This window comes from Synchiropus splendidus, chromosome 1, assembly GCF_027744825.2.
Source record: "Synchiropus splendidus isolate RoL2022-P1 chromosome 1, RoL_Sspl_1.0, whole genome shotgun sequence".
Lineage (NCBI taxonomy): Eukaryota > Metazoa > Chordata > Actinopteri > Syngnathiformes > Callionymidae > Synchiropus > Synchiropus splendidus.
Window position 1 is genome coordinate 3,297,102 of NC_071334.1, and position 13,499 is coordinate 3,310,600.

The 13,499-nt window shown below is 46.6% G+C and overlaps 1 protein-coding gene across 3 annotated transcripts in view; it reads right to left on the bottom strand.

Annotated features, from left to right (window-relative positions):
* The window catches only part of LOC128762776 (NACHT, LRR and PYD domains-containing protein 12-like), a 65,293-nt gene that overhangs the window by 49,076 nt on the left and 2,718 nt on the right, over positions 1-13,499 (bottom strand). The window contains exons 5-13 of one of the 3 annotated variants that reach the window (XM_053873281.1): positions 13,374-13,487; positions 11,936-12,014; positions 11,352-11,565; positions 9,365-11,204; positions 6,833-7,009; positions 5,857-6,033; positions 4,511-4,687; positions 4,240-4,413; positions 400-3,908 (exon numbers count right to left, since the gene is read on the bottom strand). In XM_053873281.1, the coding sequence (XP_053729256.1) occupies positions 3,878-3,908; positions 4,240-4,413; positions 4,511-4,687; positions 5,857-6,033; positions 6,833-7,009; positions 9,365-11,204; positions 11,352-11,565; positions 11,936-12,014; positions 13,374-13,487 (2,983 nt within the window). In that variant the 3' untranslated portion in view covers positions 400-3,877. Of the gene's footprint in view, positions 1-399; positions 3,909-4,239; positions 4,414-4,510; positions 4,688-5,856; positions 6,034-6,832; positions 7,010-9,364; positions 11,205-11,351; positions 11,566-11,935; positions 12,015-13,373; positions 13,488-13,499 lie in introns of those variants that run through there. The other 2 variants (XM_053871688.1, XM_053872415.1) reach the window with 2 other exon arrangements.

Sequence of the window (13,499 nt, forward strand, 5' to 3'; positions counted from 1 at the left end):
TGCATTCATCATGGAACACCAGAGAGATAAGCCGCCTCTGCAGACCGAGTCCTAAACAGACACGCTGCTTCATGTAGGCTTCAGAGACGAGCCGCACAGATTTGTACAATATTATGACAAACAGGTGGGAGGAGATCTGCCGGGTTTCTACCGTGCTCCGGTGTTGGACGAACGAGGCATCGCTTCCCTCTTCTCAAAAATGTTTCGTTCTGTGTCACCTCTGTTGATGAGAGTGTGGGACGCACAAGTATTGGCACCCCTCAATTATTATTATTTTATAACGTTTTGTATTATTTTTGTAAAATTATCTTTGGATACATGCACAGATTCGCGAATAGGCGCAGACATTTAGTCAGGCATGTCAAGGACGGCTGAAGGCTGCTCGGGTGGGTAGGTAGGTAGCTTTATTGTCAAATATGCTCCAGTGCAAGACATATAGCATGGATGAAATATCTGTTCTCTCAGACCTGGACACATGACATCCAAATCACAGACAACATGAAGATCACAGACAGGCACAAATGAATAATTTCATAAATACACAGCAGGATACATGCAACAAAAATCATCGTCACGTCAGTCCATCAGTCCATCAACCACCGGGGGGAGCACCGAGCTCATGGCAGCATGGCAACATCCTCTGCCCTAAACCCTCGCATCGGCTGCGGAAAAACTCATTAGCGAGGATGAACCTGCAGACGAGTGACGTGTGACTGTGTTGCAGGAACTTCAATAAAGGAAAAACCCTACACATGTTTGGACATTGGTTCGTTGTCCTAATGAAATGTGTAACAAGAAGTATAGCGATAGCGAAACCCCATCTCAAATCAGCGGTGGGTTACGCAGCCTCGGCTATGTTCAGTTGTACCGTGAGAGGGCTGAGCGATCGACAGAGACAGGACGGATCAGGAGGAATAGCCATCTTATCATGAAGGACGTGTAACACAGAGGTCAGTTGACAGAAGCAGACAAGCCAAGAGGAAGTCCAGAGGGAGCTCTGATATATTTTAAAATCTTGGAGAGTAACATGGCTCGCCCACACTAGAAATCCGTTGAATGCACATGAGCAGAACTGGATTTATTCACGCTGCCAATGACACAACTTTCCATCGAGCAACTTTCTTTGACTCATTTGGACTATGGCCCTACTTTTCTCATTACCCTGAAAATATTTTGAAGTTTCTCGAGAAACATTCACGAGACATCAAGTACCACAAGGGTCAACTACAGCACCCTCTATCGTTTGTATGCAGTCATCATTGCGTCTTCTATCTCTGTCATCGTGCTGGAGGGTCTTTCGAAAAACTACATAGTCTATACAGTCGTGATACCATCGAAAACGACCCTATGTGAAAAGACGTCAACAATGTCTCAAAAGATGTGAAAACTGTCTGTGGAAACAGCAAAACGGTTCTCTTCTGTATTTAAAAGACTATTGTAATGTGTGACTGATCTTATTTTGTCTGGGACAAAAGACAATAATTGTGTACAAGACAACCATAACACGAGACGTGCGACGCTGGGGTGCTATTTTAAGGTCCTTCGGGGAGAGAGACCCTCTCTCAGCTGTGCTTTTCTGTCGCAAGATAGCATCCGATTTAAGTCTCTGATATTGAGCCCTCGCTTCTGGAGCAGTGTAAGAGGGATGTTTAGTTTTAATAAAGTGACAAGAAACTCCCTCAGGTGATGAAGAACTTGTTTCCTTATCCGGTAGGGAAAGGTGCTTGAATATATCAATCACGTGAGAACCTTTTACAGCATTTCCTGAATATATAAATTCACCATTCATATTCCAACCATCGCCATTTTTGGATAACTTCTGGATAATATATTCAGCATGTCTTCGAGCTTTTGACGCAAGGCTATTGAGAACATTCTTACCCAAGTCCTCTGTTCCAGGCGTGGTGTTTAGAACGCTTTCACCACGACCGGTCGTGATGCTCATTGACTCTGTCTTGCTGTGAAGTCAGACTTACTCTCCTTTGGTCTCACTGCTCCTGTTCAGTAAAGGTTAAATATCTGTGCAGTAGAGCATCGCACTTTTTAATCTTCTCATACAAGTTTAACTGAGAACCATTTAGAATGGGCCTCATCTTCTCATTCAATTAATCTCCAGCAGTTTCACGGATGTCGGAGGTTGGATGTGATAACCGATTAATTTGGGATGGTTAATCTTCATAGCGGACAGATGTGGAGTACAACCTGCTTCTCTCGACGATTCGATGAAGCGCACAACGTTCGTGCAGTGACGCATGTGGGCAGGAAATGACATCATGAAAACGATCTCTGGAAGGGAATCGGGACGAAGAAGGGAATAGGGCAGCGACAAAGACCACATCAGGCAGTTCATCAGTTAGTTCAGAAGCAACTGCGCGGCGCCTGGCTCTGTTCTCCAGGTTCTCTTTGGTGGCGATGAAGTCGGAGACATTCTGGACACATCAACTTCCCACAATGCATTGCGCACGGATCATGTCACTGTCCATGACCGGCTCGAATCAAATACGCCCTTACAAGCCTCCAAAGAACTCATCATCCATAGCACACCGATCGATGCCGATCATTGCTGTCAAGAGGCGGACCACTGGGTTGTCCACTCATCGAGTCCTTTTGGATGACGTCATCCCAAAACCCATTGAATGGAACAGGCCATATAAATTTATCCCTCTGATTTTGGGACACTTAGACCCTCCTGCGAGACAAGACGGCAACTTACCATGTAATGGTCAAGTGTCTGATGCACGACAGCATCATTATTATTTATTTTCTTTCAATGTTCTTTTTCTTGAATTTTCACTGATGAAAAAATTATACACATGACAAAAATATGAAATAAAAGTAAAATGAAAAAAAGAATTTATTTGTTTATTTATTTTTGCGGTTCAGTTTATATCCTGATATTTCCCCAAATAGTTTTACCAAATCTAGAATGTTTGGAATTGCTGTCTGTGTTTGTGATAGAGAAATGAGCAAATCATCGGCGTATAAGGAGACTTGTCTTCTTCATCTCCTCTCTGTTTACCTGTTAAGGACTTGTCTGATCTCAGAGCCAGAGCAAGAGGCTCCATGGCTAAAACAAACCACAGAGGGCTAAGAGGACATCCCTGCCCAGTGTGGTGACCAATATCTGTTGTTTGTTAGAACAGCAGCTGTTTTATCACCGTGATTCAACAAAGAAACCCATATGGCCCATATGATGCACAGATAGTAGGATCCTTGTCCCCTGCTTTTTCACCATCTTCAAAAAAAGTGCTCTTCTTTCTATTGAGGACGTTTCCAATAAAATAAGATGTGATCTGTGACTCGCTTTATTTTGACACCTGGGCAATGTGCTGTGTAGATGATCCGAGTCTGGTGAAGCCGTTGTTCTAAGCGCTGAGCTTTTTCTCTATGGGCCGTATTGTTATTTTCTCTGTCCATCAATATCACTTTATTTGTGAACATGTATGCAGTATTTTTGGAGTGATGGTCCCATCTTAAGGGGACAGATTGCAAGACAGGTGCGGTGATGATGGTGGAAGAACACTGAGATCTTCAGACTCCAGTGAGAAGGTGATGATCTTCCAAACTCATGTGACTCTGGAGTCAAAGACTGAAGAGAGTGAATGACTCCATATGTGATGATGAGGAAAGTCAACAGTGCTGCTTCTAGATCTGCACGGAGGCTCCTCACTAGCTGCTGCTGGACAACCAGCTTCTGCTGGACACCATGTTGGTGAGCAGTGTTCTGGCCAGTGACCTGGACTTGATGAAGACAAGTTCCAGCAGCAGATTCAAGGCTCACATGATGTCACCAACATCACAGCTGCTCCACTAGAAGCTGACAGAGTCCAGCAGTTCTCATGGATCAATCAAACACTCACACTTCTTCTGGTCAGATCTATAACCACCCTGGTCCCCAGTTGTACAGCCTGGAGGAAGAAAGAGAGAGAAGGATGAGAGCAGATCCATGTGACTTCAGATGTTTCAGGACTACTCCTGCTGCTAAGTGGACGGCTCTTTCATGACTGTGTTGATGACAACAAAGATGGATCTCTAAACATCTGCTCAGTCTCTACTGTCTCCTTGGTGCTTCCACTGGTGTCCAGCAGGAGAACATGTCATGTGTTTGGATTCATGTGCTCAGTTCAAAGAGTCTGAGCAGCCTCACACACCCACATCCTCTCTGTCTGCTCCTGGATCACATGTTCAGTCTGAAGCTCTTTGGAGCTCAGTCAGTCACTTCTGCTGCTCTGTCCATACCTGAGAGTCTCCAGCCTCCAGTCTGGACTCTCCAGTCCAACAGACAACAGCTCCAGTCCTGGTCCTTCTGGATAGTTGTAGCTCAGGTCCAGCTCTCTCAGGTGGGAGGGGTTAGAGGTCAGAGCTGAGGCCAGAGAAGCACAGCCTCTCTCTGACATCATGCACCCTGACAGACTGTAATGAAGGAGAATGTGTTCTCAAAAAAACCTGAGAACAGAAGAACCGTCCAGATGTGGAGCAGAACTGAAGAGAGGAGATGATGTGTTCTGACCTGAGAGTCTCCAGGTGACAGTGTGGACTCTTCAGTCCAGCAGACAGCAGCTCCACTCCTGCATCCTTCAGGTCCCTGTTGGAGCTCAGGTCCAGTTGTGTCAGACTAGAGGACGGAGAGCTGAGGACTGAGGACAGAAGGGAACCACTTCTCTCTGACAGTCCACAGCAGCTCAGTCTGTGAAAGAGACGAGTGTCATCAACAAGTGAGACTTTTTCAATCCTCTATTGTGACAAGACTTGAAAGACTTGATGTGAGGAGCCACTGAACTCTTTCCATTCAGAAGATCATTGTGGTAGAAATGTAGGAGCTTCTACTGATGAATCTTCCTCTTCTTGATGATCACACTTGAAACTAACTGCTAGACAGGACAACAGTCATGAAGGTGCTCAGGTCATCACCTGGGGCCTCATTTCCGAAAACGTGCGCAAGACTGAAACATGGAGGATGAACAAATGAATCCAGAAGCAGGAATCCAGGCACATTTCTTCTCTACATCCCAAACCACGTGGGATTGAGCGCAGATGTTGGGCTCTCCAGATGTTGGGTTCCCCAGCGCCTCCCTTCATTTAAACACGCAGGTCACATGTCCTTGAGTTTCTGCTCTTTCACAAGCAGAAACTCCAAACAGTCGATAGAAATATCATTTCATGGAAGGCTAAACAACTGGCTGCACCATGACAATGTCACTTGGAGCCTCATCTGGCTCTGCGCTGGAGTGAAGCACCATGACTGAAACACCTGACCATTGAACACCACTGCTGACACGCTGTGTTCAACAATAGACGGAGCGCCACCCGCTGGTGAGTCTGATCCTCAAACCTGGAGTTTTTCTTTTTCTTTTCTCTCCGCTGCCTGCAGTCAGTTCCAACCACAGAGGTGCTGAGAATGTGTGGATGGTGTGTTGAAGCTGCTCACAATGTTGCGTCATTGTGTTTGTGCATCACATTTCAGCTGCATGTTGATGGAATGAACATGTTTCCCCTCGTGAGTCGCCAGTTGTGACATCAGTAGTGGACAAAGACTCAAAGGAGCTGAAGGTCAGCAACACACACACACACACACACACACACACACACACACACACACACACACACACACACACGCACACAAATGAGTTGATGGTGATCTATTCATTCAGTGGCTCTTTGTTCAGAGAATCTTCCTCTGGTCCTCTCAACCTCACACCATGTTCTGTTTGATGCCAACTTTGCTGACTCAGCACAACACAGCTCACTGGAGTGTTGGAGCAAAGTGATGAGAAAACTGTGACTCTCTGAAGCTACAGTCTCCACCTCTGACTTTCACATTTCACCTGTGAAGCTGGACAGATGATGTGTTCTGACCTGAGAGTCTCCAGGTGACAGTGTGGACTCTTCAGTCCAGCAGACAGCAGCTCCACTCCTGCATCCTTCAGGTTGATGTTCTTACTCAGGTCCAGTTGTGTCAGACTAGAGGACGGAGAGCTGAGGACTGAGGACAGAAGGGAACCACTTCTCTCTGACAGTCCACAGCAGCTCAGTCTGTGAAAGAGACGAGTGTCATCAACAAGTGAGACTTTTTCAATCCTCTATTGTGACGACTTTAAAGACTTGATGTGAGGAGCCACTGAACTCTTTCCATCCAAAAGCTCATCATCACATTATTGTTGGAATATTTGAAGCACATTTATATCAGTCAGGATCAACTTGATCAAACATGTCTGAAACACTGCGACTGTTGTGAGGCCACAGTGATTTTTACTCCTATTATTGGTCAACAGAGCAACAAGAGAAAAGAAACATGGAGATGATGATGACAAAACATTTCAAAGTCAAACTCAGTGGACCCAACAGAGAAAAGAGCTCTGATGAAAAACAGTGTGATTCTGCTCCAATATCATGAACATGAGCTGCAGAGATGATGATTCTATTGGAGCAGAAGAACATTGTCCTCAATATCTTCAATATCAAACCATAAATCCACTGGAGGAATGTGTGAAGCAGAAATGGAGACTTGAGAGAAACAAAGTCAAACTGTAGTGAAGTAGAAAACACCTGGACAAGAAGAGAAAACGAACTGTTTTCTCAGCAACATGACAAACATCAGTCACTATGATGGACAAGAAATAGCCACTAAACAGTCCATGTTGTTTCAGAAAGACTTCAGAAAAGTGGATCATTTCTTTGGAAACTGGATCAGAAAATGAGCAGAAAAAGAGGAAGTGAATTTCTGAGCCAAAGACGAAGTGAAATCTAGAAATGGAACTGTAACATCAGAAGAATCGCTAAAGTGTCTCTAAACGTGTTTCCAGATCAATAAATATTGATCAACATGTCTGACCTGAGAGTCTCCAGGTGACAGTGTGGACTCTTCAGTCCAGCAGACAGCAGCTCCACTCCTGCATCCTTCAGGTCTTCATTGAAGCTCAGGTCCAGTTGTGTCAGACTAGAGGACGGAGAGCTGAGGACTGAGGACAGAAGGGAACCACTTCTCTCTGACAGTCCACAGCAGCTCAGTCTGTGAAAGAGACGAGTGTCATCAACAAGTGAGACTTTTTCAATCCTCTATTGTGACAAGACTTTAAAGACTTGATGTGATGAGCCACTGAACTCTTTCCATTCAGAAGATCATCATCACATTATTGTTGGAATATTTGAAGCACTTTTATATCCGTCAGGATCAACTTGATCAAACACCAAGTCAACAACACCATCATGATGAACCAGTGAGTCTTGGGGTTGTGGTCTGTTCAAGGGAAGACTGTATCTTCAGCTCCCCCTGAATATTGTGCAGCAAAAATATCTAGAAGAGCAGACGAACTACTGAGTCATTTGAGTCATTGATTCATGCTGATGTTTGGATCATGAGCCAGATGATTCAGTTTCAGAGATGAAAGTAGATCCAGCAGCTCCAACAGGAAATGACATCATCTCACTGTTTCCAAACCAAGAATTCTTCTCTTGTTTTCCATTCAGGTCTTTAAAGGAGCCCTAATGTGTTTTGCTGTAGTCTTCAGATCTCACTCACTAATGGAGCAGCTTCATGTCAAAATAAAAAGGTCAGGTTATGAAGTTAGTTGACAAAATGGCCGTCTCTCTCCAAACACTGTTTTATACTGAATGAGCAACAAGGACTACAAAAATGGCCGTGCGAGTCTGTTCTGGTTTAGAATGACCACACACATCCATCAGGAAGCATTGAGAGCTGAAATGAACCTGTTTGTTCATGAAACTGAAGCCACTCTCAAGTTGTCCTGGTAACAGTTGCAGAGTTTTAACACCTCAGTCACGGTGAAACCATGTGACCTCACAGTCCTGACTGAGATGCTGATGTGAGGAGCTACTGAATCCATGGAACCTTCTCAGCCAGTTTTGAGAAGAGACACACAGCTCAGGGCCAAACACACACATCCTCATCTCTCAAGACAGAAGCTCTCCATGGTTCAAAAGTGGCTTCTCAAAGTCCTGTCAGTGACACAATTTACAGTGCCGAGTGTCATCGCTCACGTTCTGCTTTGTGGATACATGAACCAGCTTTATGAAGTCACTTCTAGTTCCATCATCAGATCTGTGGGCAAAAGCACTGCGTGACACGGACCGTTTGGTGTCGACGTCACGTTTGGGTTTTTAGAAGTGAATTTCAGTATATGATGATGTGACGATCAACTGGCAAACTCACAGCGTCATAGGGCTCCTTTAACTCTCTGCTGAGTCAGCTGATACATGGATCAGGAAACATGTCCAGTTGACATTAGGGCTGTAACCAGATCAGATTTGTGCTTGACGATTATCGCGGGCAAAACACGTCACGCTAACAATGTTTTCATGACATGGATCAAAATGTGAAGAACGATTCTGCAGTCAGTGAAATCCATCTGTAACTTGATGTTGTGTGTTTCCTCTCCAGTTGCCAAAGGAAAGAACAGCCTCTCCACTCCACTGCTGTCATCACTGAGGTTTCAAAATGAAGACCTGACTGGAACACTTCCTTTCCCTGCTCATACAACTCACTCTCTCTGCTGTCCAAAATCTTCAGGCTGCTGAATGCCAAGCTTGGATTTCCCCCCTTTCCAAGCTCCATGAGCTCAGCATTTTTTTGGAGTGGAACACAGTGTCTCCTAGTGAGGACTGTCAGAGTCTCAGCCTCTTCCCTGCGCCTCATGACTCTCTGGGAGCTCATTGTTGTTTCAAACTGCTGCAGGACTCGGAGCCAGATTTGGAGCCAGATGGAACGTCTGTGGGCTTGAATGTTTCAACTCAACCAACGGTGGGAACCTGGAGGAGCCATGGAACTGCTACGAAGCTTTGGGTTGAAACAGAACGACTCTGGTCTGGAGTTTTAGAGCAGCGCTGCTCTGTCACTCCTGATCCAAATTCTGTCCATGAATGGTTTCCCTGACTGTCTGACACAAGTTGTGGGAGGATGAAGAACTGAGGCGGTAGATGGTATTTTAGCGCTGAACATCTGCCTCTCTGTCATTCAAAAGCACCTTCACTCCCCGCTCTGTGCTGATGAGCACGAGTGGTGTTCAGAAGCTGAGCGTGGATGAGGACATCAAACTTTGAGGAGAGGATGGAGGCTCACGACGGCAGGCGCCGTGCTTGTTGTCATCCATCAGGATTTCTGTCTAGTCGACACGCGCAAACTCATCACTGGCACCATGGCGGCACCAGTTCCCACGGTTGCACGACGCCAGGAGTCAGCGCTTCACTTTCCTGTTCCGCATGTCGGCTTCAGTCGGAGATGGAGCCGTTTACACGACATTGAAAATTCATTTTTTAACACTGCGATGATCATCAATAGCAGTATAACGCAACAGCCCTAGTTCACATCATCAGAGGTGTTTCAGGTTTCAGTGTTTGATCCACTTACAGAACTTTCTTTGAAGCTTGGACCATCGGCAGCAGCCTCTCAAGAGCCTCCTCTGAAAGAGGATAATTCTTCTGGCCAAACGTAATGAGACGTTTATCTGGAGCAAAGTATTTCTTCAGGTCAAACACGTCCAGATCTTCCTCTGAGGACAGTAAGATGAAGGCCAGGGTGGACCATTGAGCTGGAGACAGTTGATCTGTGGAGAGACGTCCTGATCTCAGCTGCTGTTGGACCTGCTCCACTAGAGAAGTGTCCTTCACTTCACTCAGACAGTGGAACAGATTGATGATTCTCTCTGGAGACGCTTTCTCCCTTATCTTCTTCTTGATGAGCTTGGCTGTGTTCTGATGGGTCCAGGAGCTACTTCCTGTCTGTGTCAACAAACCTGGAAGGAGCCTCTGGTTGGTCTGCAGAGAAAGACCCAGAAGGAAGCGCAGGAACAAGTCCAGATGTCCATTTGGACTTTCTAAAGCAACACTTGTTGCTGACTGGTAGAACTGTCCTGGATGAAGTTTCTTTCTGAAGATGCATGACTGTTCGGATTTTTGTTGTGAATGGAGAGCATTGACTCCAGAGTTGAAGAACTTCAGGTGGACGTGAAGAGCAGCCAGAAACTCCTGAAGACTCAGGTGGATGAAGCAGAAGACCTTCTCCTGGTACAGTCCTCTCTCCTCTCTGAAGATCTGTGTGAAGATTCCTGAGTAAAGTGCAGCAGCTGTGATGTCGATGCCACACTCTGTGAGGTCTGATTCATAGAAGATCAAGTTTCCTCTCTGCAGCTGCTCAAAAGCCAGTTTTCCCAGAGACTCCATCATCTTCCTGCTCTCAGGATCCCAAACTGGGTCGGTCCCAGCTCCTCCATGGTACTTGAGCTTCTTGACTTTGGCCTGAACCACCAGGAAGTGGATGTACATCTCAGTCAGGGTCTTGGGCAGCTCTCCGGTCTCTCTGCTCTTCAACATGTTCTCCAGAACTGTGGCAGTGATCCAGCAGAAGATGGGGATGTGACACATGATGTAGAGGCTTCGTGAGCTCCGGATGTGAGACATGATGGTGGTCTGCTCCTCATCTCTGAACCTCTTCCTGAAGTACTCCTCCTTCTGGAGGTCAGTGAACCCTCTGATCTCTGTCACCATGTCCACACACTCAGGAGGGATCTGATTGGCTGCTGCAGGTCGTGTGGTGATCCAGAGCTGAGCTGAGGGAAGCAGCTTCCCCCTGATGAGGTTGGTCAGCAGGACGTCTACTGAGGTGGACTCTGTAGCTGCTGTCAGGACCCGACTGTTGAAGTCCAGAGGGAGTCGACACTCGTCCAGACCGTCCAAGATGAACAGAACCTGGACTCCTTCAAAGCTGCTGAGTCCTGAGTCTTTGGTTTCAGGAAAGAAGAGATGAACAAGTTCCACCAAACTCAACTGCTTCTCTTTCAGCAGGTTCAGCTCTCTGAAGGTGAAAGGAAACACCAGCTGGAAGTTGTGGTGGGCTTTGTCTTCAGCCCAGTCCAGAGTCAGCTTCTGTGTCAGGAGGGTCTTCCCAATGCCAGCCACGCCCTTCGTCAGCAGGCTCCTGATTGGTGGGTCTGTGTCAGGTGAGGCTTTAAAGAGGTCTTCTGGTCTGATGGTAGTTCCTGGTCTGGTCTGCTTCCTGGTTGCTGCTTCGATCTGTCGGACCTCGTGCTCCTGGTTGACCTGCTCTGTGCCCCCCTCAGTGATGTAGAGCTCTGTGTAGATCTGATTCAGAGGGGCAGAGTTTCCTGCTCTAGCGACCCCCTCAGACACACTGCGGAACTTCTTCTGCAGGCTCCTCTTCAGTCGCCCTGCACACACTCCAGCGCTACTTCCTGAATGAACAGAGAAGTCACATGATCAGAAGATTCTCGATGGTGAAGTTGATCAATCTTCAGATCGTTCTTCTCATCAGCTCCAGTTGTTTCAAGCTCAAATGGACTTTTAGATATTCAGCAGGTTGAAGGTTCAAATCCTCTTACTGCTCCACAGAACATCAGCAAGCTTCTCCTCCTTCATGCTCCTCAGAATGTTCATGAAGATCTGCAGGAGAGATTCCCTGCTGCTCCTCATCTGCTCCTCTTCACACTCCTCCTCTTCCTCATCATCCTGTTTTTTCTGGTCATCTGGACTGAGGAACCTTTGGGCTCTCTTCAGCTCCTTCTTCACCAGGGTCATGACGGTCTCCTCAAACAGCTGAAACACAAACGTGACCTGATCATGTGACCGAAAAAAAAATGCTGACCTCCAGAGGTCACTAGAATCCTGCTCCCAAATCTCCTGAATGGAGGCAGGTCTTAGTCCAGGTCTAACCTGGACCTGTTGGATCTGTGTTGCCGTCTGTTCACAACAGAGGTCTCAGTTTCAGGAGAGTCAAGGTCACATGATGTCAAGAGAGTCAACATCTTCAGCGTCAATTAAAGCAATAGAAGAGCTTCAGCCCAGACTCTTCATCAAACAGGTCTAAGTTGTCCAGGACTCACAGCTTCCATGAAGCAGCAGAAGCAGCTGACTGGTGAGTTAGCAGCTGTTGGAGTTAGTAGGAGGAGCTAACACCTGAACGTACCTGCAGTGTGGAGTCCAGATCTGTCTGATGCTGCTGGACACACTGGAGACTGAGAACATCTGAGAGCTGCTGATCCTCTCTGTGAAGAACATCAAAGGGAGGCAGTGAAAAGACTCTCAGTGTTCAGAGCCAGACTCCATGACTCTCATGTGCAGCTCACACTTCATCTAAATCCATTTTATTTATAAATCACGTTTTCTATAACAAAGTTGTCCAAGGTGCTGTACAGGTGAGGGTGAGACGTCAAATGCAATGAAGTCACAACAGCACAACACAAGAAGATAAAAACGTGACGTCAAATCACACTTTCTTGAAGGCCAGGCTAAAAAGATGAGTTTTTATCAGTGATTTAAAAACAGGAAGTGAGGAGGCCTGGTGAACGTGCAGAGATTCCAAAGCTTTGGTGCTGCTACAGAGAAGGTCTGGTCGCCTCTTGACCAAAGTCTGCTTTCAGGAGCGACTGAGAGCAGCTGACTAGCAGACATTAGCGACCGCACAGGGATGAATCAGGTCACTGAGGTGGGTTGGACGCAAACAAAAGGATTTTGAAATGGATCCTACGTTGTACAGGGAGCCAACGCAGGGACGAGAGAATGGGGGTGATGTGTTCATGTTTGCGTGTTCCTGTTAGAAGACGGGCAGCAGCATTGAGCACCAGTTGAAGACAGGTGAGAGAGGTCTGGCTCACCCCATGATAAAGTGCCTAACAACAGTCCAGGCGTGAAGTGATGAAAGCATGGAGTTTTTCCAGCTCAGAGGTCGGTCAAACATTGGAGCGCACCAATGGTTCAAGCCCTCACTTGACAGCTTCATGGCAGTGTGGTGGAAAAGTGTCCGTTTTTTCTTCCTATTTTAGGGTGAGCTGGTGCACTCTCCAGCTTTCTTTCCATATGCTGAGAGAAACACGTAGTTAGTCCTTTCTCCATTTTGCCGGGCAGCGCGAGTGATGTCATTCAGCCAAAGGAGTATGGTTCGGCAAGTAGAGTCCAGATACAGATACAGACACCAACACCAGCTCATCTGTAGTTAGGGATGCAGATTCCGTCATAACACCCCACAGTGGAGCAGAAAGCAGAGGAGAAGCGAACAGCAGTGGAGGGGTTCAGCACGCGTGAGCGCTGCACAGTGAGGGAGGGACCCGTGACCTACTCTTCCTCATTAAAAGACTCGTATGAAGATGGACCACGTTTGATTCCAAACTCTTCACCCTCTTCAGTCATGTCAACACTTGACGCAACACATTTGCACACTTTCCTGCTTGTTCTTCTTTGACTTTCCTCCACAACCATCTGCATCAGCTTTTAGGACCAGTGAAAGCAACATCAGATGAAGGAGACAAACCAAGACCAACTCAGACTCAGAGTGAAGGAGCCTCAGAGACCTTTGTTCAGACCCAACAATCCCATCAGTGGAGTCACAGAGGGACAGAAGAGCTCACCTCTCTCCTGAAGACTCTTGTCCACCTTTGAAGTTCAGAGGAGGCTTCACAGACACATCACTCTTCAGAGACTGAGAGCTGAGCTCAGACTCTTCTGGTTTCTCCTGATGGATCCTGATGGAGACA